General features: G+C 45.4%; 1 protein-coding gene across 2 annotated transcripts in view; it reads left to right on the top strand.

The window, feature by feature from the left end:
* The window catches only part of PXMP2 (peroxisomal membrane protein 2), a 354,759-nt gene that overhangs the window by 78,570 nt on the left and 249,824 nt on the right, over window positions 1-26,365 (top strand). For both annotated transcript variants that reach the window (XM_069619325.1, XM_069619324.1), the window contains exon 3: window positions 12,592-12,708. In XM_069619325.1, the coding sequence (XP_069475426.1) occupies window positions 12,592-12,708 (117 nt within the window). The remainder of the gene's footprint in view (window positions 1-12,591; window positions 12,709-26,365) is intronic.

Genomic DNA, 26,365 nt, shown 5'->3' with positions numbered 1-26,365 from the left:
AATGGATAAGGGTCCTCCAACATCTTACAAGCTCTTCGCCATATCTCCCATCCAAGTACCATCATTCTCGGGCGCCCCTCCATGTCCACTTTAGGTAACCACATCATCTCTTTAAGGAAGAATGGGGCACAATCTTGTTGGAACAACCTGGTTTCCGAGGTCGGCTCCTCAGAAAGCCATTTAGCTACGTACATAATAGATCTCATAATTTGGTAGTTCTATGCCTCCCTTCTCATGTGAGTTTTACAGTTTCCAAAGGGCCATCCTGTTCCTTGTCCCTTGCCAAAGGAATTCCCTGCATATACTGCTCAACTTCGCAAAGAATCGCTTGGATATCAAGTATGGGATATTCCCAAAGTAATATAACAGTCTTGGCAGGACCACCATTTTAAGCATTGCCCCTCTGCCCTGCCAATGGGAGTTTCACCCAAAATATCATACTATTTTCTATGTTCCGTACAGCCTTCTCAGTATTGTGCTGGTGCTCCGCTTCTACCGTATGGTATATGTCTATTCCCAGGTATCGAAACGTGTTGACCTCCCATGGTATCTGGAGGATCGGTAATTGCTCTAGTGGGATCCTTTTATACCTCCCCAATGGAAACACAGAAACTTTTTGGGGTTCACTGCTATGTCTGAGAGCCCTGCAAATCGGTCCAGCACTTTCAGGACATAATGTAGGCTTTCTTCCGGATAGCGCAGATACAGCAGCATGTCATCAGCATGTAAGGAAATTAAATGCGATTCCCCGTTCATGATGATGCCTATTGTGTCATATTGCTGCCTCAAATATATCGCCGAAGGCTCTATGGCCAGGATATACAACATGGGGGACCACGGGCATCCCTGTCTGGTGCATCTACCAAGCTGCCACTTCTGTGATATAACTGACCCTGTCTTCACTCTGGCCAGCGGTTCGCGATATAGCAATTTGGCCCATTTTAGATACCCCGGCCCTATTCCATAGTTTGTCAAGGTAGCAATCAACCATGGCTATTTGACCGAGTCAAAGGCCTTAATTGCATCCAGCGACACAATTGCCATTTCATTTGTCTCTTCATTGGCATATTCAATGAATCGATGGAGTCGCCTAAGATTGTTGGATATGTTCCTATCAGGGACATAACCAGTTTGATCGGGATGTATTAATTTAGTAATGACTCTCTTCATTCTATTTGCCAGGACCGCCGTCAGTATTTTGCCGTCCTGGTTCAACATCAACAGGGGTCTGTAGGATCCGCACTCACCACCATGCTTATTGGGTTTGGGGAGCGGTATGATCATCACTTCTCTCAAGGATTCTGGTAACTTTCTGAATTCGTATGATTCGTTGAGCATTTCCAAGAGTGGTGGGAGTACCTCATTTTTATACATCTTGTAGAATTCACTGGGGAGTCCATCGGCCCCCGGGGGTCTTACAAGTGGGTAACTGCCTCACCACTTCTTCCAATTCCTCTAGAGTGATTGACGCGTCTAGCCCCACTAATCTGCGGCAATCCTATATCCTCTAAAATTTTGCTTATTGCATTATCACTTTCCTCCACGTCCCCATACAGGACATGGTAATAATTTGCAAATTCTAGATTCACGTCCTCCTGGGTATCTGCTATACTTCCATTTTGTTTCACTATCGTCCTGATTACTGGTCTGGGCGTCTCATTTTTGTATAACCATGCCAGAACTCTCACTGGTTTATCTCCCCCTGGCCCCCGCATGCTGTTTCTCTATGTATTTTGTATAGTTTAGATTGCACAGCCTTTCCCAATATCCCGCGCATTTCTGTTGTAACCTAAGTATTGCTTCATTATCATCTTTGATGCTGCCTCCCCCTTTCAATGCCTTTTCCAGCTCCCTTTCCGCTTCTTGTAGTCTGCTACGATCCCTCCTTGTAGCCCCTTGGACTTGGCTATTGCTATCCCCCTCACCACTACTTTAAAGGCTTCCCAGAGAACCCCCACTGACTCCACACTACCTGTATTGGTCTCGAAGTAGCTTATTATTTCCTCCCTCATGTCTTCTCTCAATATGTTGTCCTTTAGTGCTTCCGCTCTGAGGCGCCATGTCTGTATTTTCGCTTTTGGAGGTCGATACTGCCATGTCAATATAAGCGGCGCATGGTCCGATAGGACCCTCACCTTGTATTCTATCTGTGCTAACTCTGTCATCAGCGCATGTGTGACAAACACATAGTCTAATCTAGTGTGTAGAATCTGGGGGGCTGAGTAATGCGGATATTGTCGATCTTGCGGATTGCAGATAGTGTGTTCTCCATGCGTCCTCCAACCCAAAGTCTGTTATCAAGGACTGCAGTATCCTGGCTGCTGGGGTCGGTCTATCTATTTTGGAGTCTGATCTATCTATCTTCGGGTCTATTACGCAATTAAAATCTCCCCCCAAATCACGGCTTCTCCCAGGCTTGCGCTGAGTTTACTATTGTAACGCTCACCTGATTCCCGTAGAGGCGCCGGTCTTGACTGGGCGTATACCGTATCTTCAAAGGTGATGTGTAACACACGGCTGGCTCTTTGGGCTGGACCTCTGTGCACTGTATGTCTGACTCGAAGGGTAAGATGTCTGCAGATAGAAAATATGGGATTAAGGAACTGGGTTATTGAATGTCTCTCTCTTCTTCCCTTTCTCTTCTCCTGTAGAACTCCAAAGGTTAACGCTCTCACCTTAGGTAAGTGAACGCCGTGCTCTCCATCTGCCTCGGGGCAGGGTGCTGTAACCAGTTTCATCACTGGATAAGGGGAGCAGGCCTCTTGACTTCAGAGGACTGCTGTCCGTCGTTTACTGCACGAACTGTAAGTTTCGAGTAATTCTAATGTCTTTAAAATCTTTAGTAATGATGTTTCTTGTTTTGTAGGGTTCCGGCGATGGCGGATGACGGGCTGAAGTGAGTTGAAGATGGAGCCCGTGTGATGAATAGAAGCGCCTGGAAGCACGTAAGTAAGCGCTTGTTGCCTGCTTCACGATGCGCTCTAACTGTCTTTTTATTTTGCAGGTACAAGTTCGGAGCGGCTGCAGGGTGCCGGAATACCCACTGGGTTAGATGTGGAAAGGAGTAATGGCACGTGAGTATTAAAGTTCCCCAATGTCTTTAAACGCACCTTGTTTTGTCTTTCAGATGCGGGATGCAGCGCCGAAGGCCTCCGGAGCGCACGAAGAGTAGGTAAGCCTTTGTCTTTCAGATGCCGGAATGCAGCGCGAGGCGTTGGTGACAGCCGATGGACCAGGTAAGTGAAGAGCTGACACTGAAGACCGTAATGCTAACCTGTTCTTTCTTGTCTTTATAGGTGTTGCTGAAGACTGGATTCAGGATGGTAAGCCTTTTTCCTTAGGCCCAGGATCAGATGCAGAAGTCACGATGAACGTTCTGCTGCAGAGGATGCAGAATAACGCAAAGCAAGATTCATCCATCGGGTGTGGTTTAAATAGCCTCCTGTAGTGCTTAGGTGTCTCCTTCCACAGCCACGCCTAGGTAAGAAAAGAGTTCCTGCTTTCCAGAAGAGTTCCAGTGTTCTGAATCTAGGGAGTGGCTCCTGCCCCACCCAACAGGAAAAGTAGTTCCAAACAGAAGAGGATCAGAGGCTCAACTGGCAGGCAAGTAAGCAGCATGGTCTGCTGCAGGTAAGTCCACCCAAGCATTATGAGCCTGGCGCTTCCAGCGCTGGGACTGGGCATATTTATGAGCCTGGTGCCACTGGCGCCAGGACTGGGTCCAAAAGGTCCCAATTGGGACTGGTTGGCACTCGGAACCTGGGTTATGGATCTGCTTCCAAGGGAGTTGGGAAAACCCTGACCTTTTGGAAGCAGAGATCATGACAACTATATAGGGTTCGGAAGTATGCCACCGTATCCTGATTCGGGGCATAGGTGTTTATCACACATCTCCTTGTTTTCCACCAATCCCTTTTAATATTACCATCCTCCCATCTGCCTCCACCGTAGATTGCAATAGCTGAAACGGTACATCCGGTGCCACCCAGGTGATTACCCCTCTAGCATACGTCAAGTATGTTGCCCCCACTACAGTCCCTCTCCACTTCTTCCGTACCACCTCCAGTTTTTCTTGCGTCAGGTGAGTCTCTTGCAATAAGGCTTTGTCTATTTTCTGCCGTCGCAAATACATTATAACCTTATTTCTTTTTAAATAACTATTGAGCCCTCTCACATTCGAGGTGACTACTTTAAGGTCTCCCATAGCATAACTAGGTCTCTCCCCTCCCTCCCAAGTACTCTCCAGTTCCATCAGATCTCCGATCTTCCCTTTTTTTTATGTAGGCTTGTCCCACGGTACAAACGTCTCCCAACTGCTAACTCTACCCCAACTCCCCACCCTCCTCCCTTCCCAGCCCCATCACACTCCCCAACTCTTCCCCAACTTCCCTTTGCCCTCCCTCCCTTGCCCCAACACACCCCACTTCCCCAACTGTTGCCCAGCTCCATCCCTGGATCTCAGGCACCCCTGCATCTAGCCCTTTCTGGCAGTTGCCTTACTTGCGGCTCAGCAGGGAGATGTCACCCTAATGGCGATCCTCCTAATCTAACTCTCGGGGGTAGGCCGTCTCCGTCTCTTGCTCCTTATTCAAACATCAGGCTACTTGCACTTTCCGTTATTCTTCTTATATTACAAACACTATATTCCGGTCCAACGTGTTCAAATGTCTCATATTACAGCGATGCCCCACCCCACGCCATACATTGAACAGTCATGACTACTAGGTCACTTATCGTATTCATCTCAGCCCTGCTCCTCGTCTGGCTCCGGACAGCCATGTGCGTCCAACCACATCGCTGCGTCTTCCGGGGTATCGAAGTGCGTTTTGTTTTTGTGGAGAACCTTGAGTTTTGCCGGGTACAACAACATATATTTAAATCTGGCTGTGCGCAGTCTTCTCTTGATCGCAACATAGCTTTAGCGTTGTCTCTGAACTAGCATAGTGTAATCGGGATATGCGGTAATGGTGGCAGACGCTCTTTTTATTGTCCCTCCTTTCCTGAAGAACTCCAAGATCTTTTCCCTGTCTCTGTAATTTAGGATCTTTGCTATAATTGCTCTTGGAGGGGCTCCAGGTCGCGGCTTCCTCATCAGAGCTCTGTGTGCACGTTCAACCACGAATCCTTGGGAGAGTTTAGTTGCACCTATCTCTTGCATGATCATATTTTCCACATAGTTCGTGGGGTCTTGGCCTTCTTCCCCTTCCGGCAGACCGACCACCCGTATATTATTGCGTCTCGCTCTCCCTCCTGCTCGATTCTCCAGATTGGCTACCTGCTGTTTCAGTATGTGGATTGCCTTGGTGTTGTCCTTGCTAGTATCTGTGTTGACTTTCACACTCTCCAGGCCACTTGTCCTAACCGCCAGCGCTCTTACACCTTGCCTCAATAGGTTGACCTCCATTCCAACCGCATCTATTTTTGTTTCCAGTGCAGTCCTTAATTCCGCCATTGTTGTCCCCCACGTGGCTTTCAATTCCGATATGGCTGTTAAGATCGACTGATTTTCGCCTGGTGTTGTCGCTCCTGCGGATGCAGTCGCCACACTTTGGGTTGGGGTGGTAGGCGACTGCTGCTGTTTAGCAGAAATGTCCATTGTGGGCTGTTTGCCTTTGACCTTGCCCCTTCTCACTGACATTTCTGTCTTACTATTTGCTCTCAGTGTTGGTGAACAAACTGTGTTCCGGTCTATGTACTTCTGCAGTCTTCCGCCTAGCTGAGGGTTTCGCACGATGTGTCCCACCTCTATTTCCGTGTTGTCCTCAGGGGGTCACTTTTCCGCTATGCTGGTTGCTTGCTTTCCTTTGCTCATCGCTATTATTTGTATAATAGCCTGAAGTCCCAATGCTGTTCTCAGTTTGCGGGTAACTTCCTAGCACTTATCGTTGCGCTGTGTGGCAGTGCTGCCACCCCGCCCCCGGCTTCCGGCTCTTCGATTGGGTTAGACTACAGGAGTTTCTTTTAAGATCCGCTTTATGTTTGCACTCCGCACCCAGGCCCTATGGGTTCCATGTGCAGCTTTGTGTTGTCCTAGCCACACGTTACCTCAGCCCGCTCTTGATTGCGTTACCTTGTTTCCTGCGCAGTGCGCTTTTTCAACAGCGCAGTTGCTCCTTCATCTTGCTACGTGCCTGCTCCCTGGCATTCGCATCTGGAAGGGGTCCGGGGTGTGCAACGCAGCATAGATTCACTCTTGCATTGACTTTGAGCGCACCCGTGGCCGCAGGGCACTCCTACCCAGTTACCTCAGCCCAGGCACTGCAGGACAGTATTTGAGATGAATGTCTCCTGCGCCGCGTGCAGTAGTGTATGTTCAAATGGGCTTTTCAGTCATGTGGAACCAAATTGTCCATAGCCAACTATTCAGTCCTGGGAGACCCACCGCAATTAGCAGGGGCAGCTTCCTTCTGCCTCAGCCAGCCCTTCAGTGCACTTTAGTATTTTTTATGCAGTGCGCCCCATCCTTCTTGTGTCAATTTCGCTGTGCGCGGTGGGAGGATTGCAGCGTCCTTTCCTATCGCTGCCTTTTCATTCGGTTGACTCCAGACCTCAGCTTTCAGGTCCGGTTTCAGCTGTGTTCCCCTCTGTGGCCATGCGCCCCGTCGTTTTTGTTCCCCTGTAGAGTTTCACATGACACTTGAAGTTATAGTATCCTATTGTTGCAGCCCTTATCTGTTCGCTCCTGTATGCCGTATGCTTTTGTTTATTTCCCTTCGTTGCCAGCGGTCCCATGTGTCCCGTTTCTCCCAGTTACAATGTCTCGGCACTGTGCTTTACAGCTTGTGCTAGCTCCCGCTTACAATATGTTGCGACAATGTATCCACTGCTCTGCTGCTCTCCGTTTTAACGATTACTCTCTAGCCGTAGCCTTCAGTATCACAGCCCAGTCTGTTCAGCCCGCGTCGCTTCGGCTCCGCGAGTCAGCTGTATCGGACAACTTCCTCAGCCCGCAGTTGTTCGGTCCAGCCGCGCTCCTCTACTCCTTTGTTCTTGGCAGGGTACCATTTTCTTTTCTTACCGGGCTGCTTATTCTGTTTTCGGCGTCGCACTGCTCAGCTCTCTCTGCATTATTCATCCGACGCACCGCACCGCTGCATGCCCGACATCTTCATGTGGCTTCCCATGCGTTTACCCGGCTCACCGTTGGATCTGAATATACTTTTTTAGTCGGATCACGGACGGATCGGTGGGAGCTCACGTCCTAGCTTGCGGCCATTCAGCCACGCCCCCTGCACACTGCACTGTTGTATGCCTTCACTTCCCGTGTCTGCATCATTTGGCGTTCCTCCTTCTGCTGCAATCCTAGCATTCTGGATTGCCTCTGCTACTTCTCCCGCTTCTCTCCTCCCTAGCTGCAACTCATTCCTGAGTTTTTAAATGTCCTTCCCAGGTGTCTTGCTCTGCAACAACTAAACTGTACATTCTGGTTAGTAGCACCTTTTCATCCTTACTAACTCTAAACCCTCTTCCTCGCCCCAGTACCACATGCATTATGGGCCCTGAAGTCCATAATAGATGGCATAGCTTTTACATTGGTTTGCTGTATTTTACAATATGCCATCAAGGCTTCAGGAAGAATAGGGGGATCATGAGTTAAGGAGGTCACCAATTCCCCTGATATGAGGCCCCTTCCATGTGATCCTCCCACATAATACCGGCCCCAGGGTCAAGATCAGGTAGTGGCTGCCTTTCCCTGGCTACATGAAAGGATGCCCATACCAGGGTCTCAGTGATGATCTCACTAGATTAATCACAAGAGGTACTGAGGATCTTTCTTTTTTATGGCTGCGAGTCCCAGGCATGCTTCTTTTGTGTGGCCTGCCTTATTTTATTTATTTATTTGTAATGCGCCGGTAACTCGAGTATCGGGGTGCAGAAACAAGGACACGAAAGACAGAACATATGTATGACGGGACAATTCAACTAGAGATATCTCAAGATCAGTGAGTCATAGGTGGCGTTATCAGTCGAAGTAGGTTTTCTGGATAGATTTGGTTCACTCTCCTGCCAAGTATTATTGCAGCACAAAGTATGCAGATATCTTTCCCCCTTTGTTAGGGTCCCAGACTCTGTCTTCGGCTTTCTTGTTGGTGCGCGTTTGAGACTCGTCTTGCTTGTGTGGCTTTCCCTTCTGGTAGACTTGGTTCACTCTCCTGCCGGGTACTATTGTGCGACTCAAGGCAAGCCAATGCCTTGTCTCCTTAGATAGGGTCCTAGACCCTGTATTCTTAAATTACTCTCCCTTTTTGGACACTCCACCACCTTCGCAGGGGGTCCCCAGCGACTGCATCCATCCTGTGTGTTCCCTGTCGTCTGCGATCAGCTGTTGGGCTTCTCCGACCCTTGTGATTTCTCTCCAGGCTGTGGCCGCTCTGTTACACTTCCTTCGTATGGCGCAGGTCTCCCTTCTCACGCTGTCCTGCTGTAAGGAACGCTTCGAGCTTCTATTGGTGGGAATATTAAGTGGTTCTCCCACTCCAGACAGACCAGCCTGCTTCCTGCTGACTTCTCAGCGTCACGGTTTGCTTTCTTCTCTCCTGGGCCGTGATCGCTTATCTTTTCTGTGTCCACATTCACTGTGACTTTGTTCTGCATTTACTTTTTCTTAGTTTTTCCTTTGTTTTTATTTTTCAAATTTTTTCATCTTTTCTTTTTTCCTTTCTTTAGTGGTCTATTTTCATTTATTTTATTTTCTTTTTTTTTTTTTTGGCCAATATTTGTACTATTTCGTTCAGGCACTCACATTGTTTACAGCATCCGCTACTGATACTACGTCAGGCCGTTTTTGTTTTTGTAATGTGGAATGCTGTGTCGTGACATGTTCTGCAGTACGTTTTTGCACCAATTCCTGTAGTTTAAAGGACTAAAGGACTAAGCTTTTACTAAATGGGTGTGCACGGCTAGAGAAAAGCACCTCCCGCATCCTGGTTTAGTGGATACCAGGTATCAATATTTAGCCTCCTGTTTCTACCAGATTGGATCCCTTCCAACCCACTTATGCTACAGCTCTTTTTTTTTTTTTCTTTTTTTTTGTGATTTCCTTTTTTGTGCTTTTTTTGTTTTCATATTTTTCTTTTCAGCTCTGCTGGCAATAAGAACACATCTACTTCTTGTCATAGAACTCAGGATCAGCATCACAAGTTTCCCTTTTTTAAGCTATTTCCACATTTACTGCCACAACAATACTTGTTGATTTTTGTCTGTCTTTTTGGGTCGTTCCAGATGAGTCCATATTTATTAATTGGCATTTGAATATAGACTTTTATTTCATCCCACTCTTGGTCGTGCAATTTGCATTGTGATAATTCAATACCAGCACTCTAAGAGTTGACACAGGTATGCCTTAGGTACCTTGGTTTTGCTTGGAATGTTCTTCTTGATGTTTGGGTTTTGGTTTTGATACTGGATTTTCTTCTTTCTTATATTTTCTCTTTATGCAGATTCAGCTCTGATTAAATGAATTTGCTTCAGAAAAATATGTTCTCGCTTTTACTGTTATGTATTACAATATTTTGAATCCTCTATGCTGTAAATGTAGTTATTCTTCCTCCGTTACGTTTATGAAATAATCTATACTATGCATACTTGGAAGGTTGATTAGACCAATTTGGTGACCACACAGCAACCAGGGGGAACCTCTAGGCGTTTCATATGTGAGTGTCAAAGTGTGCCTCTGTCGACGCTGGATGACTGTCCACTGGTTTTTGTTCTCTCACTTTGTAACCTTTCATTCAATAGGTCAATTAAGTATTTTCTGTTATGATGCACTTTCTTCTCTTCGCGCTTCTAGACAGAACATCCTTAAACCAGGTTTAAGACTGTCAGGCATTTTTTCCTGTGGTAAAGCAGTACATTTTTCTTTTTGGAAATTGTCAAATATTTGTCCTATGTAGATAGTTTATGCACCATATTCTATTTAACCATATTTGTTCTGAGCTGTACCCCACATTTGCGCTTACATTGTTTGTGTTGGCTGAAATCTATTTTTTTCAAAGATTAAATCTTTTTGTGGCCGGCATATTTTATTCTCCCATTTCCTTTCCCAATACTTGTGTCTAGTTTCCGGTTCTAATGTGCACAAAGCAGGAGACCATAGTCTGTGCTCCAGATAACATTTGGGAGTAAAATTATTTTTTAGGGAGTAAAAATGTAAGTCGAATTCCCAATTAGAGTATTTTATAAGCGAGCAAAAACGGAAATGTTTAATGAATAATTATTTCTTTGCACCTATTCATGCACTTTAAAAAGACACATGTTTACTTCTTCCGATCAGGCAATTATAATAGTGGTTCCTTCCTGTGGTACTGCTTTATGGGTGTATTTGCCTAGTTTTAGAGAGTAAAAGTGGCTGATACACTCCTTATCTGTAGCGCTGACCATAGTATACCTTCAATCCTAGTGTCCTGTGTTTGTAAGGATAAAATGTTAACTGTCAGTACAAGAGTAGCAGTGTTTATGGTTGCCTCTGATGGTTGTCGTTCACTATTATCCATTCCCTTGCAAAAAAGTCCTTCAATATTACTCACAGCGACCCTCCGCCAATAAAGAAAATGAGTGCGCTGGTTACACAAAAGTGACAAGGTAGTTAGTGACCGTGCCAGCTAAGAGAGAAAGATCTGTAAATGCTCCTAAAAAGGCTGAGAAACCTGCTCTGCCGCTTTGTTGAATGTTTTGGTGTGTAAACTACCACTGCACTGCCTGGCAGAACTTGTCTTTCACACCGAGCTCTGGCAACCCACACTCTTGCTTTTCAGGTTAGATACCTCTTGGAGCCATGGTCCTATATGTGGGGAGGGGGGGCTATCCCTGCAGTGTTGCCAAATTGCATGGGCCCCCTCCTGGAAACATTGATGTAACTAGGTGGTAACAAAAAGCCACTGTTTCACCAATCTGTGTTAAGAAATGGCAATTGAATGGGCAGATCAGTCTAGTGATGTAATGTGTTAATAACTTGTAAAAGAATATTCCTTTATACGGGGCAAATCCCACCTCAAACTGCGTTCGATTTTGTTTATCACAACATCCTCACCTCCCATCTCTCGAACGCAGCCCACTTTTCTAAACAGGTCACATCCTGAATAACCTCATTCCTAGAGGGCAGAGCCCTGAAGGTTTATTCCGATCAGGCTAACGCAGCTCCTACCATCATCCACTGCATAGTTCCCCAGGGATCTTGCACTGCACCCACCCTCTACAACCTATTCATGAAGCCACTCTTCGACAAACTGGATTCGCTCGGCATAGCCTGCACGAACTATGACGACAATACGCAAGTATGCCTTCCTCTCACTGGTTCATTCGACCAAGACGCAGCAGCCCTCCGCCAAATCTGCACTACCATCCAAACATGGATGGCAGCCAATGGTATATGCCAAAATGGGGACAAAACAGAGATCATCCTCCTAGGTCCCAAGGAAGTACTGCCCAAACTCAACCAAAAATATGAAAACTTTACCATCGACAACACCATCATACCCGTCTCCCTTGAAGACCCTTGGAGTGTTCCTGCCTCTCCATTGCCCCAGCCACTATCGGAGCCACTATCGGAGCAAAACTGGATAACTGTAATGCTCTCCTTGCAGGCACTTCAGCTAAAAACCTAAACAGGCTCCAAATAATACAAAACAACGTGCTTCGAGCAGCCCTTAGCATGCCCAAAAGAGACCACGTCGTGCAGGCAAAGCGAGCCGCCAACTGGCTACCAATTAAAGAGAGGGTCAACTTTGATCCTCACCCTAATGCACAAATGCGTCAGTCTCTCTGCCACATCCTACTTAACTGAAACCATCACCAGAGACACCTCCACACGCCCCAAAAGAAGTCACCACGCCAACCAACTCCGCGTACCCCCCCCATCAAAAGGGCAAACGCTGGAGGCATTGGTTTGCCTCATCTAGCACACAAACTCTGGAATGCCCTACCCAACGCACTCGGAGCTGAAACCTCCCTCTCAACCTTGCGCAAAACCCTCAAAACTACACTGTTCAATTACCCACCCCCCTGCTTTCCCCTCTCTCACCTGGCTCCCCGTCCTGCGCTGCCACTCTTACTCCATGTATGTTCTTGCCCTTTTTTAACACTGTTTATCGCGTAACTAAGTATTTGTGTCCTCTGTAACCAGCAAGTATATCTGTAACAGCGCGACGATGCTCCAGGGCTGATGCACGCTTTATAAATGCTAATAAATAAATAAAATAAAACCTTTGTCTTCATCATAGAGGGTGTTTCGAAATAATCTGTCGGGGTTTTGTCCTCTGCCACTGTATGTTTGCTGCTGCTGCCACGTTAATTGTTTGCTGCTGCTGCCACGTTAATGACTGTTTAATCCTAAATACTCTGCTCTCCCAATTGAGACATATTAAAGGTTCTTGCTATAGTGCCCCTTTCTGATCTGTGCCCCGGGCTGAGAGTCACTACATAGTGCTGCCTTCTTCCTGCAACCTTCTCAGTGTGTGGGGGCTGGGTGGGTGCTGAAGCCCTCCCAAGCCAGGGTCTGGTGCCATCCTGTTTTTATAGGATGTGCAGTTTTGTAGATGTTTGAGATGGAGTTGCACATTCAATAATTCACTCTATACTCTCTTCTGCTTGCAGTGGTATTCTCTCTGCACTTGGAAACCTCTTATCCCAAGTCCTCGAGAAAAGACGAAAATGTTTGCCATCGTCACAGAGCATCGAGCTGAGTGGGCCCCTCAGATTTGCAATTTATGGGTAAGTGGTCTTTCAGTGTTTGCGTTTTCCCTCTGTTCATTATTTTCCACGGTTAGGGTCCTATGTACTCGTTCCTGGTTAGAGTCCACTCTGCAGGTAATTGTGGCCAGAGCTACCCATGTCCATCACTTGTCGGAGAGACCCCTCGGACCACCATTTATTTTTGTCCATCATTTGTCAGGATGTTTACTCTGTCCCACCCTTGTCCTTTCGATCAGTTTTTCGGACATCTGCTTATATATTTTGTCACTCTCTCCCTCTGTCCAGCCCATGTCCTATCCCTTTTGTGTGGTTAATCCATTTCACTATTCCTCTCTCGAAGTGTTGGAGGTCCTCCCTCTGTCCATGCAGTATTACAGTCCCTTCACCTCTCCAACTTATGTTGAAGCCACGTCCCAGTATCCATCCTGTGTATTAGTATCATTCTACTTTGTAATGCCTTAATATATCCAGTGGTTGAAGTGAGCGGGAGCAGTTGGGAGCGGTGCTCCTCTACTTTTTTAAATTTCCTTTTACAGCTCCTATACTTTTATTTTAAAAAGAAACCATTCCGGAATGGTTTTGTTTTAAAATATAAGTGTAGGAAGAAGTTGAAACTTGCACTTTCAGTGCACTGCACTTAAACAGTAGATGCAAGTGTCTGGGTGTGTGTATTGTGTGTGGGAGGGCGCGTGGCGATGGGTTTGTGGGGAGCGGGAGCAGGGCAGCAGGGAACATAGCTCCACTACTTCTTTTCGCACACTTCGACCACTGAATATATCCTCCCACGACAGAGAACCCCTCTGAATATTCTGTATTGCAACACCTACCTTTGCCCATCCTATGTCATAACTCCCTCTCTCCATCTCATGTCTTGTCAGTGCTCCTCCCTCTGTCCATCTCATGTTGCAATCCATCCCTTGTAGGCCTCACGTTAGAGCCCTCCCTTTGCACATATCACATCATAGCCTCTCTGGCCACCCAATGTTGGTGTTTTAGCCTCTATGCATCCCATGTTGAAACCCTTTCCTCGGACTGTCCATGCCAAAAATCCTCCCTTTGTGGATGAGATGTTGGTTCAGAGCCGTCCCTCGTTCCAGAGTACTTCATAACTTTCCTTTTAACCATGATTTCAGATCCATTTGGATTTATGTGTATTTGTATGTATTTTAAGAGTAAAGCGCTATATAAACAAAATAAATACATATACAAATGTCAGTTTTGATCAGAAACGACTTGAAATAACACATCTACAGATGACGGAGGCATTCCTCTGAAGGGTGTCTGTACAGCAGAACAAAGATGAGAACAAATGGTAACCCATTTTGTAGGGGTATGAACCAAGTGGGACACACACCAGGGACTAGACTCCCCAAGAGGGTAGCCCTTTTCCATGAGGATATGGAGGTCTGACCGCTACCCAGTTGTCCCCCTATGGTTGGTTTAATGCGGGAGGACCTCATGTGGAGGGACTCCTCTTGGTCATCAGCTATCAAGAGCTTCAAAGTCCTCTTTTTAGGGGCTGTGTGGGTGAGGACAATTAAACACAAAATATACAATAGCCCACAAACCAGCTTCCTTTTCCTTCTGTTACTGGTGAGTGTTTAGATACCTGTTGACCTAGTCATGTTCACCCCTTAACCATCAAAAAGGGCGAATAACCATGTGTTATCCAAAAATATACATATTTTAATATTTATAAAAAACATCACAATTTACAATACATTTCTGTAAAATCAACGGCATGATCAAGATTCATTCTTAAAATAACATCTACACACATACATATAAATCATAAGGCAGAGAAGCCTGTAATTCAGGCCCTTCTATGCCTGAGTGGGGAGCTCATCAATATTTCTACCACCACTTTTTCTAATACTACCCCCTTAACTTGTGGGGGCAAGAGAATGTGCCTACACTTACAACACGTGTTTCTAGAACCAACACTAATATCAATCTAAAGAAAATGCACATAGATTAATCCCCATTGCATTTCTTGTTGGTGCTGTCTTCAGGGCACTTAGTCTTTGTCATATGTTCCCATTTTCTTGTATGCCATCACACGTTTATAGCCATATTTTCAATATTGTAAAAAAAACAAACAAACACATATCTGGACTTTAAAAACATGGTTGTTGCAACTTTCAACATGACAAGTCTATCATGGCATCCTTTTACAACTTCACCTCTATCTTATTTGAAACAGAAGGATACATTTATTCTGGGTATCATCATTTCCAATGATCAAATGCTTGTCTAGACATTCTTTTGTTCACAAAGTTTAAAAATAAGAATTTCAAACTATGCATATTGTGCTACAAATGTATTTACACTTTTTAGTATTTATCACGTCGTTCAAACTAAATACCTCTATCGTTGCTTGTAACCCTGGTGGGTACCTAACAGTACTGAGACGAGGAAACCACTGAGAGTAATAGACACCACTTACTTTCACCACTTTGGTACTGGGACGGAGATGATGTATTAAGGTTAGGCATGTCATTGTAATCCGGTCAGTCAACATTAATTAATGGGATACACCTGCAGCCCTTTAAAGGACCACAGGTTTATAAGAGGTGGACTACAGAAGCACACGAGAGCAGCAGCAGGGGAAGAGGAAGTCACAGCAGAAGGTGCGCAAGAAGCTGAGACGCCGACCAAGATCCCTGGAGTCCTGCTGGTGGGACTTTGCAGGATGGAGAACCCTCAGAAGGGAAGAGGGTACCAGCTGCTCCATTGGAGCAGAGGCAGAGCTGCCTACAAGAGCTGTTGTGTGCTGAATCATGCACCTGGCAAACAGGCTTTCCTGCTTGGGGAGAAACCGTTAAGAGGAGTTGCCGGGTTCTGGTAGATGTCAGGAACCACCCGGGCGCTCCAAGAGACGGTGAATGTAGTAGTGGTCAATTGTCACAACTCAGAGATTGCTTTCTATTCGTTGCAGATAATACCTCCCCCCTCTTTTGGGGAAGTTGCCTTCACTCAGGGAATATGAAATCTTTAAGGTGATGTGCCAAAGACTCCCCCCCCACCCCCCCACCCTCAGCCTACAGGAATCAATACACCTGGCAGGCCGGGGGCTTGAGTGAAAAGGCAGGAGCAGAAACGTCAGAGCTAGAGGGACAAAGAACAAAACAATTGTTCAGGAAATGTAGCCAAGTAGTGCCGGAAAACAAACAGCCAACGCCGCCCACAATTACCCACTCTTACCTGCTCCGTAGAGACAATATACCAGTAACCTACTAGTATCGAATGCAGAAACAAGGAGGGTGTATGGTGAAGGAAGGGTGTGCCACTATTCCAGGAACACCGATGTTAAAGCAGCAAAGCGTCCAAAAGGTGCCCAGGAGCAATCCAGTGTTAAAGCAGCAAAGCGTCCCAAAAGGTGTTCAAAGCAATCCGGTGTTAAAGCAGCAAAGCGTTCCAAAAAGTGTTCAAAGTGTTTGGCCAAGTAATAGTAGCAGACAAAAAAAAGAAAAGAAATGACCAGGGAAGCGAGCGTTCACCTCACGCTAGTTCCCTTACAGAAATGTTCGGGTTATCAGGTCACCAAAACCTAAGGATTCAGAAATGGGAGGTCAATAATGAGTAAGCCGGGTTCGTATAATCCAAGGGGGGGCAATCGAGGGAGGCAGGCGTCGGGAGGCAGACAAGGGCAAGGCAGGGACAAAGACTTGGTTTGGGCGCCGGGTAGTCAATAATTAAACAGGAGTCCGGAAACAGAAGCTCGTAACTAACAGTTTAGGAGCACTCGATCTCCGAATAGACGGCGTTTAAATACGGTCCACAATGACGGAAACACAACAACGTAGTGCGCGTGTGTCACGTGACTACAAGTAGCGGGAGTTGTGGGAATTGTAGTCTCAAAGGGCTCTGCGTGTCGGGTAGCGCTCGGACAAACGCCATGGTAGTCTCCAATTTAACCGGGACGCAACATCAATGAAAGAAAGCAAAGTTACTTATTGAATACCGAAATGAATGAAAGCAGCAAAATTACCTTTATTGAATACCGAATTGAATGAAACCAGCAAAGATGCATTTATTTAATACCGAATTGAATGAAACGAGCAATGCTGCAATTATTGAATACCGAACTAAATGAAATAAACTGCACATATTGAATACCGAAGTGAAAGGCAAAGACTATTATATTGAACATCAAACCGACTGCAAAATAAAGAACCTACTAAAATTGCACTATAAACTGAAAGAAAATGAGAAACTAAGTTGAATGAAGGACGCTGACTGCAGAATTGAAGTCAAGGCTGAACGTGTGCCTGTTGTGGAACTACATTTGAGAAACCACTGGCTTAGCTGAATATTGAACTACGCAGAGAGCTTGAAGTTCCTGGTTGTGTGACCTATAATGGGTGGACCCTGTGGTCTAACAACTGTGCCAAGACCAGAGAACACCTATATACTAACAATGCAACTTGCTATTGTGTCAAAAAGGAAAACTACCAGTGATGCAGACCAGACTTGGAGAAGGGACCCCTGAGATGTAAAGAATTGTTGAAAAACAGTTTAAAGAACAAAGCTTCAAGATACTTCTTTTTGTGACATCTGTGACATTGAACTTGGGGAAGGAAACCCTGGGACCTGCTGTCCTGAAACTATATTGAACTTGGGGAAGAGCATCCTGACATTTACGAAAGTGTGGAACTTTATTACTTCAAATCAAACAGAAGGTAAATTGAACATTATGGTAAAAGGAACAGCAAAGGACAGAATGAATAAGATTTTTAGAAACAAAGTTCTGCATGTTATAACTGTTGATTATCAAGTGCTGACCGCATTGATGTAGTCGAACCACACACCCTAGTGAGAACAGAGATTTGTATCATAAGCAATTGTGAAAAAGGAAGTAACTCCTTTGAAAATATAGACATGCCCATCACTCCTCAACACCAGACGAACTATGGTGAAAACCGAAATGTAGGTTTTTAGGTAACCAGATGATCAACACGCCGGTGAGGACAGAGTGAGCACTCGAATGAATCTATGCGTGAAAGTGTATACATTTTTTAGATGGAAATGTAGCTCATCTCACCTATCTTCTTTGGTTGGATTGATCGATTAGCATCTCTGCTTGAAAAATAGCTGTGAGGATTTTTCCTAATGCACGAGTATTGTAATACCTGTATAGAGAGTCAGTACACAACCAAACATTTGGCATAGTTTATGAATATGTTTGGAAAACTATTATAATGATGATTTGGCATTAAAGAATTAAGCATCAAAGACTCACCAATTCAAATGTACTGTGGCCAGAACATTAGGTTCCACGATAACTGAGGGAATTATTACGATGCAGCGACTTCAAATGTTGCTGTGGTGCCGTTAGGCATATTAGCTCTGGTTGATCTACCGAAAATATTGGAAATGATATTCAAAGTTGTAGATTTGTATTAATGGAATTATTGACACAGTTCTTGGATAACAGAAGTACAATTCATGTCTGACGTGATGAGGTGTACTTACCAATTCTTACGGGCTCGAACCCCTGTCACACATAGTTTGGAACACGCGAGCGTTCATTACATCCGTATTTATCTGTAGTAACTGACGTATAAAGCATTGTGATTGGTTCTCATGAGACAGCGAATTGCGCATGCTCGGGAGGAAGCCACTGATTACATGCGCAAGACTTGGTTAGAAGCCACTGGTTTACAACGCATGCGCAATGCGCTCATGTATAGTGTTGCGCGTTATGTATTGAAAAATTGTTTTAATGTACTTAACAATTGGATATGGAAAGAGGCAAGAAAGTATAAAACAAAAATAGCTGCCACTCATATGTTGTGTTACATGTTATGTATTAAGAATTTGTCTTAATGTACTTAACAAATACGTATGTAAGAGTGGGAAACATTTTGATTTTAGAATGATCTCACAAGGCCATTGGCTCGTGCTCATCTGAGCTCTTTATTAATCTGTATTCGCTGTTTATGCCCTGAATGGGAGTAATTGGCTCAGTTGCAAGTCAAGATTATATGAGCTATAAATTAACACACACAATATCAGTTGCATGCAATAGGATTCCAATGTTAAATTACTGTTATGTCACAAGGGCGGTGGCTCGAACACATCATATGCAGAAGTTTGTTTCTAAAAATTGTATTCATTCTGTCCTTTGCTGTTCAGTTTTCCCTCCTTGTATCCTATGAATATGAGTGCTATTGGGGTATGTGAACCTTGTTACATTTTCAAATTTATGTTTGTGATTTTGAACTCGCGTATCCCATTATATGTCGAACATTTTGTAATTTATTACATAATTACTTTAAATGATGTTGTCAGCCTTGAAAACGACGCTCAAGCCGAAACACGTGTCGGCTGGCCCTACAACAATAATTAATAAATAATGAGTTCATTGGAACCAGAATCTTATAGTTACATTTGCCAATAGATAATTATGATAAATTGGTTGACATTTAGGGAAAAGAGGCTGAAGACTAAGCCTGAGATGGAAATAGCTCTGAGCTTTACTTTTGGAACACTGCTTAGTTTATGGTTGACATCCCTACACGTTGTTCTCTTAGTTGTGAGGGCAAGCATAGGTTTCGGACACACAGACTTTTCAGTTGAACTTACTGACGCAGACTTTCCTTAAGGTAGGGAAATCCTACCTTCGCATAGGGCAAGTTAGGTCTTACTCCATCCTGACATTTTCTTTAATAAAAGGCTTTTTATACAATTAATCTGTTGTCTGTGTCCCCTTCCATTATGCTAATGTCACAAATGGTGTCAGCAGTGAGATGCGGCTCAACCGATACAAGTTGGGGGACCCAAAGGTATGAACAACTAAGGAGCATCAGATACCTCAGTAGCCACGAAGGGCTCTCAGTTTTGATATCTGTAGCAGTAGGGATGAGATAATTCCTCCAGGTGAAAGAAAGTTAATACCCACAGATTTGATATTGATTCCACCACCAGATAGTTGCATCAGAATAGCACGCAAGTTAGGATTAGCCTGGATTTTTGGGGGTTGTCTTGGCAGGAGTCAGACACGCAAACTTCTGAGTTGGTGTAAAGATATTGGTAATAAACCACGGGAATAAGCCATTTCAAATTCATCAAGGCATAAGATCGCTGAAGGGGTGCTGGAGAGAGCCATGCCAAAATCCCTTTGAAGGTAATCGGAGGTGCGAGAGACCTGGGGGTACACTGGCGTGGAAGCTAGAAGGGTTGGGGACCCTAACACTGATGACCCAAGCACCCGAGGAGAGCTTCCTCGTTACAGTGGTGCCCATAAACCCACCGACCACCAGAGGGGTCTGGGACCGCAACAAAAGGGAACTGAGCAAGCAAGGAGAACTTTCTCGTTGCTCTGGAGGCACAGAGGCCAATGATCAGCAGCGAAGGATTTGGGACTTTGCTAACAACAAAATAGAGTGACAAAGTGTGAATCAAGTTGAGAGTTGTGAGAAAACTTGTGAGACACCAGGAGAAGGGGGTCATCCTCCTGGAGAAGGGGCCAACGCTCTTGGAATGGTCTCTAAAGACGCAAAAAAAACAAGGGGTGGGGGATTCTGGGAGATTCTGTTCTACCAGCCTACATCACGAGTTAGTCTTAACCAGAGTCTTTAGCTCACCATCCTTTCACAGAAGAGAAATATCCGCTATATATCAGTCTTTGTCCTGCCCAAGGTCAGTCCAGCACTGAAATGCTGGAAAACCCAAAGCTACTTAATATGCAATAACAAGGGGGGGGTTCTGAGAGTTTCTCTACTACCGGCCTATATCCCGGGTTAGAGTGTCAACCAGAGTCTTTAGCTCACCATCCTTTCACAGAAGAGGCATTTCCCAGAACTCCCCTTGTTTTTGCATATTAAGTAGCTTTAGGTTTTCACCATAAGTTACAAGGGTAATCCAGACGTGGAACCCTTGCTCACTGTTCTTAGAGAGGCACAGCTCCACCTCACTGACAAGGCCCAACCTGGCCGAAACACGTGTCTGGGGTTGCTGTTGGTACTCTTGTTCAGAAGAGAATTGCTAGGCATTTTGGTGCTGGGCTTTCCTTGGGCAGGACAAAGACTGATATGTAGTTGTTACGATCACCTGGACCCCACAGGGGTGTCGATCGGACCCGGACAGCTGCGGTCTCCGTCAACGTGATGCGTAGTGCAGAGATGACTGTCTGGACTGGCCCGCCTAGTCTTGTCTGCTGGACCCGAAGAAATATTTTCCTGCAAGTGGAGACGGGGATTAGCCACCTGTGGGTTTTAGTGATGGCCTCCCAACTGTTCTCGCTCTCCCACACTAATCCCCTCCGATATCCCCTTAGTAACCTCACCTTATGTTTGTAAAAGATGAGCTCTCCATCCTGCGTGTCTTGCAAGGGCGCGTAGATACCAGTTACTTCACTGGTTTGAAGGCGTTGGGAGAGTTCCGGTAAGCATTGACTCTGAAGTCCCAGGCGGGATTGGTAAGTTTCAAGTTCAAAGAGTTCAATGTGCCCGATGTTCACTCTTGTCCCCTTCCTTCCTTAAATTGCAACTGAGTTTGTGAGAAGAAGGTCTCGGAGCTGCTGCTGGCGTTCAGGTAAGAGTCTGTGTTACCCAAGGCTGTCTGGTAACTATTGCATGCGTTAACGTGTTGTTTTTCTCCCTCTTTGCAGATGCGGCATATGAAGATATGGAGAATAATACCGCCGGTGGTAAATCAGGTAAGTCTATTGTGGTAAGAGGTATTTGTTGATTCCCTTGGCTCACCTTGTTATTCTTGTGCCCCTAGGTGCCGGAGTACGGCGAAGAAATGATGGAGACAGTGCCGGATCGAAAGATGCTGTGAGAACTGGTGAGTATGGCGCCGTGCTGGCGCCATACTCCAGGTCGGGAGATGAAATGGATCCGGAATCAGGTGAGGAATTTGAAATAAGTTTGTTTTCTAACATTGTCCTTTTCTTCCTCTTTATTCTAGGAGCTCCAGATTCGAGGCGGGCGTGGGAGAAGACTGGATGCTGGCTGCAGGCACGGTGAGAGTCACGCTGCTGGATGCAGAATAACATGAAGCATGTGCTGCTGTTCGGGCGTGGTTTAAATAGCCTCCAAAGTAGTCCCAGGAAAGACGTTCCCCAGGACCACACCCGAGTAAAAAATAGTCCCTGTAGTAAAATAGTCCCATCCAGGCCTCACGTTGGCTTGGATTTATTTGCAGCATGGTCTGCATGAGGTAAGTAATGTCTATGAGCCTGGCGCCTATGGCGCCAGGACTGATTTTTATAATGAGCCTGGTGCCTACGGTGCCAGGACTGAACCCAGACAGCCCCTAGCTGGGGTTTTTGTAAATGTCTGGATGCCTGCTCCCGGGGCTGATGGGCTTGATCCGGATGCCCGGGGGTAGGCATCATGACAGTAGTGGACATTTCTCGGCTGTGCAAGGATGGTGAGCTAAAGACTCTGGTTAAGACTTTAACCCTGGATATATGCTGGTAGTAGAGAATCTCCCAGAACCCCCCCTTGTTTTTGCGTAGTCTCTAAAGATGCCAGGCAAAGGGAGTAATCCCCCCCCCCCCCCTTTCTGGTTTTGTTTTGACTTGTGCAAAGCAATAGCAGGAAAAGGGAGTCCTCCAAACGGAGAGTTATAAAGAAACCAGGGGAAAGGAGTCATTCACCCTGGTTTTATTGGAAACCGTATCGATCTACATAAGAAAAAGGGAGCCAGTCTCCTGGATTTGGAAAGACTGTATGAACCCGCAAGCCAGGGTAAGGGAGTCATTCCCCCTGGTATATTTTTGTTGCAAGAGAACAGCCCTTTTAACATTATCCAAGCATCAAGAGAAGGAGATTAATCTTTTGTTAGATTATCCTTTAGTTGTAGTGTGAGGGATAGAAGTAGGTTATGACACAGGATGGTGGCTTTTTGATTTGATGAACATTCTGACAGACCCTTATGTAAGACACTTGTTCTATTTTACGGTTTCCTGGCACATCACTTGGCGTTCAGTGACCAGACCAGCCTGGCAGTGGGCTGCAAAGTGGGTATTGGCGTTCTTCTGCAGCTTCTGCAAACCAAACCTGATAGACCCCATTCATTATCAGCCGCCTAGATCTGGCCTCATTGTGCGTACTGAGACAGTGGAGTATTTACTTGCCAGCCAGCCACTCACTCCTTTATCAGCAGGGTTGGTTGCTTTTTCTCAGCTCCCACCCTTCATCACAGCCGCAGTAGCGACTAAGCTCCCTGAAGCTGGCGAGTTTGTTTCTTTATAAAATAAATGAAGGAAGCAGATTTACAAAGAGCTCGGTAAATGGAAGTACTGCCATCATAATTTCAGCCATCAGCTGAACCTCAAAATGGCGACATTGTGAGGGTTTGTTAACGTTAATTTCTCCTCCTTCCCTGTTAATATTGCTCGGGTCATGTTTTACTATAGTGTGTTTCTAAAACCAGCAACAACTGTGATTGGGTACCTTAAATAAAGTAACTATATTTCTTCTTTGCATTTCCTAAGTGGCTGGTACAGTGCTTATTGCTATGTGGAGTTTCCCTCACTATTCTTCCTTCTTGTCCCTTGGTGCTACAGACTTCCCTCTTTCTCCTTCCAGGAATCCCTACAGATCCAATAATGGATATTTTCCAATCTGAAATATGATCCCATAAGCCATTCATGGCTGAAACCAATGACGATTATAGGCGATCAAAATTAACTTGAGTATAGGGTGAGCTCAGTGGAAGACAGTTCTGTGAATATCGCCAAATTGGGTAAAGACATTGCTTCCCTTGATGTTCTTTGTAATGATGTGGAGAACAAGGGAGATGCAAGGACCTCGCACTCTTATCACCTGCCTGAAGAAGTCGAAGTCCAACATCCAATCAAATTCCTGATGGCCTTATCAATTCAACAAATCAAGATCTTTAGGTCTTCACCTCAGTATTCCGAGAGCTCATCTCACCAGGCCTTCAAGGCAATCACCAATCATGGCCCGAGTGAGAGAGCTAGTCATGTTCTTTCTGGATCAAACCCAACACCCAATTGTGCTGCCATATGCCAAATAACTTTATTGGTCTGGATATAAAATGTTAACATATTGCCCAATAGAGGTAAAGCCATTGCCGACTGGAGTGATGGGAGTTTGTCAGAATATTACACTAAATATCCAAAAAAATCCTTCAAGTACTGTAGTCTGTTTCAGGAATGTATGAAGGCTCACAGGCAGGAGGAGATGGACATGGAAGTGGTGGGTGGTCAAAGAGCATGACAAATCCCTATCGTCTCAATTCTATGGCTGCTGAAATCTGGTGCAATTTCTCTATCAACGTTTTCTTTTTCACCAGAGCATGGTTGCACTTGTTAGGGTTGCATGTTACTTATGCTTTGCTGATTTTTTAGTTGATGATCTTGCTTGTCTCTTATAAAGTCATATTTCCTAGTTTTTATTTGGTTTGTGGCTGCTGCGTCATTTATTGGGCTGACTCAACGACTGTGTTATATTTTGTACTTTTTTGCCAGCTTTTTGTTGAGTCATCCTTTCATTAAGTTACTCCCTTTCATGACCTCCATATATGTGTCATTCGTTTGTATTGTGCCTTGGTAGTGGTTTGATTATTTTATTTATCGTTCGTACAATGTTGAGCATATGAAATGTGTTTTTGAATCTGGTAATAAATAGTAGAAACTTTTTTTTTGTTTGTTTGAAATTGCTTTCATAGTCTTATATTACTACCTTCGAAATTGTGTGTAATTTTAACAGCCCAGGACATCCTGAAACAAATGGAACTCTCCCTTTTCAGAAATGTGAATCTCTCCATTGCCCTGTTTTAAGACATCCACCCCTGTCGGGCTCAACTCACTGTATCCACACAGGAACTGATGGAAGCATGCATCCAATCCTCCCACCGTACATGTATGCCCCAAACCGTTTACAGGGTGCACCAGAAAGGTGAAGGAGATGAAACTGGCAAGAGCAGGTGGAGTTGATGCAGAAGTGCGATGGATCCCAGTCGGGCTGCAAGGAGAGGAGCAAGAGGGCAGATTAGTACTGGAAGTTGGTCTGAGCCTCCCCCCGACTCCCCTCTTTAACACGTGCCAGTCGTTTCAAGGTGGACATTGCAGCAAGCAACACCACTAAAATGCAGAGGAGATGGTGGGCTTGGAAGTAGCATATTTTCTAGGAGCTGGAAAAGAAGCAGAATCTCGAAGTATACTAAGTCAAGGCTCTGACGGGAGATTTTGGAGGGAGCCGTTTCAGAGAGCAGGATAGGGAAACGGTCTCGGAGCAAGGAATGGCTGAGGTTTAAGAGCATTTATTTTGATTTATTTGATTGTAAAAAGTGTGGGCCCAGCTCGAGAGCAGCGTAGCAGTGTAGAAGGTATGGGTAGCCCACGTTTGGGCTGGCATCTTTTAATGCGCAGTACTGTGAGTTGCAGTCTGCATCAGTCTGTGTTTGCGTTGAGATTAGACCTTGAAAAAAAAGACCTTCAGGTGGTGGTGAAAAAGCCACGTTTTGTTAGATTTGTGAAATTGAAAAATTGTGGGGGTATTCTGAGCCGATATCGGGATCCAGTTTCACAGGGTGGGTGAGTGGCATGAGGAGGATTGTTTGCCGGTCCTCTTTGTGGACGAGTTGTGATTTGAGCCGATTTCCTGTACGAGGAGGATGTGCCAGCAGATATGTGGTGCTTAGCTGCCAAGTACACTGCTGTGCTACGTGTGACTGCTTTGTAGATGATACAGTCTTGAATAGTATCCTGACCTGGAGTGGAACCAATGTAGTTTACATTGGATGGGGGTGAGTTGGTCAAATTTCCGTGCACCCATAATAAGACGTGCTGTAGAGTGGCAAACTGCTTCCGGAGGAGTCAAGTGAGCAGCTGGGAGCCCTGTCAGGAGGGCATTTCCTTCATCGATGTGCAAGACCACAAAGGCCAGCACTACGATCCGGAGGTCCTGTGGTGGGATGAAGTGTTTGATTCTGCAAAGGGTAGACATTTGGAACTAGGCAGTTTTGTCCTTATTGGCCCAATCTTCGAAACAAACATTGTAAGGCAACAAGCATGTGTGGGAGTAGGATTTATTCAGCAAGACTGTTGATGTAACTCGTAGGAATCGGGATGATCTGGCTTTTTGGTTCAGCAGTCCTGGCTCGCGCTGTGGATTAAAGAAAAGTTATTTCTTGCAGTGACCCTCCAGACCCTCTCACGGCCAACCACAGCCCGGCGTGTGTCTCTCCTGCACAATGCGACTCCTTGCACCTGGATCTCCAGCTCACTTCTCTCCAGCCCGCTCCTTCTCTCTCAATGCGGCAGGCATTTTTTTCTCGATCAGTTGTGTTAAGTGACCCCCGGAGTGGGTCTTTGAGTTCAATTGCCTGACTATGCAGAACTCCATTATATGAACATGCCTGGGCTGTTCCACAAGTATGCCTCCACAGCCCTCTTCTTCGTCTCAGTACCAGAGTGGTGTTTGGAACTATCTGATCAAATAAAAGAAGCATGTATACATCTGTTTCCTCTGATAGGTGTGTGTATCAGTCCAATAAGGATGTGTCCTCCGACTTGGTCTCTTCCTCGTCCCAGTGCTAAGGTGGTGTTTCTGGGAACAGTTTGGAGGAAAGAAGAGGGAAAGGTTGACAGTAGCCTACACAGGCTTGAGGGATAGAGGGTTCATTAAGAAAAGTGAAATGGGGATACCATGTCTTGCCTAAGGATGTCTTCTCCCCACTCCCCAAGTTCCCT

The sequence above is a fragment of the Ambystoma mexicanum genome, chromosome 10 (genome assembly GCF_040938575.1).
Source record: "Ambystoma mexicanum isolate Mex_15411 chromosome 10, UKY_AmexF1_1, whole genome shotgun sequence".
NCBI classification, from domain to species: Eukaryota; Metazoa; Chordata; class Amphibia; order Caudata; family Ambystomatidae; genus Ambystoma; species Ambystoma mexicanum.
The sequence above is the reverse complement of the archived record's forward strand: the minus strand, read 5'-3'. Positions and strand labels throughout refer to the sequence as shown.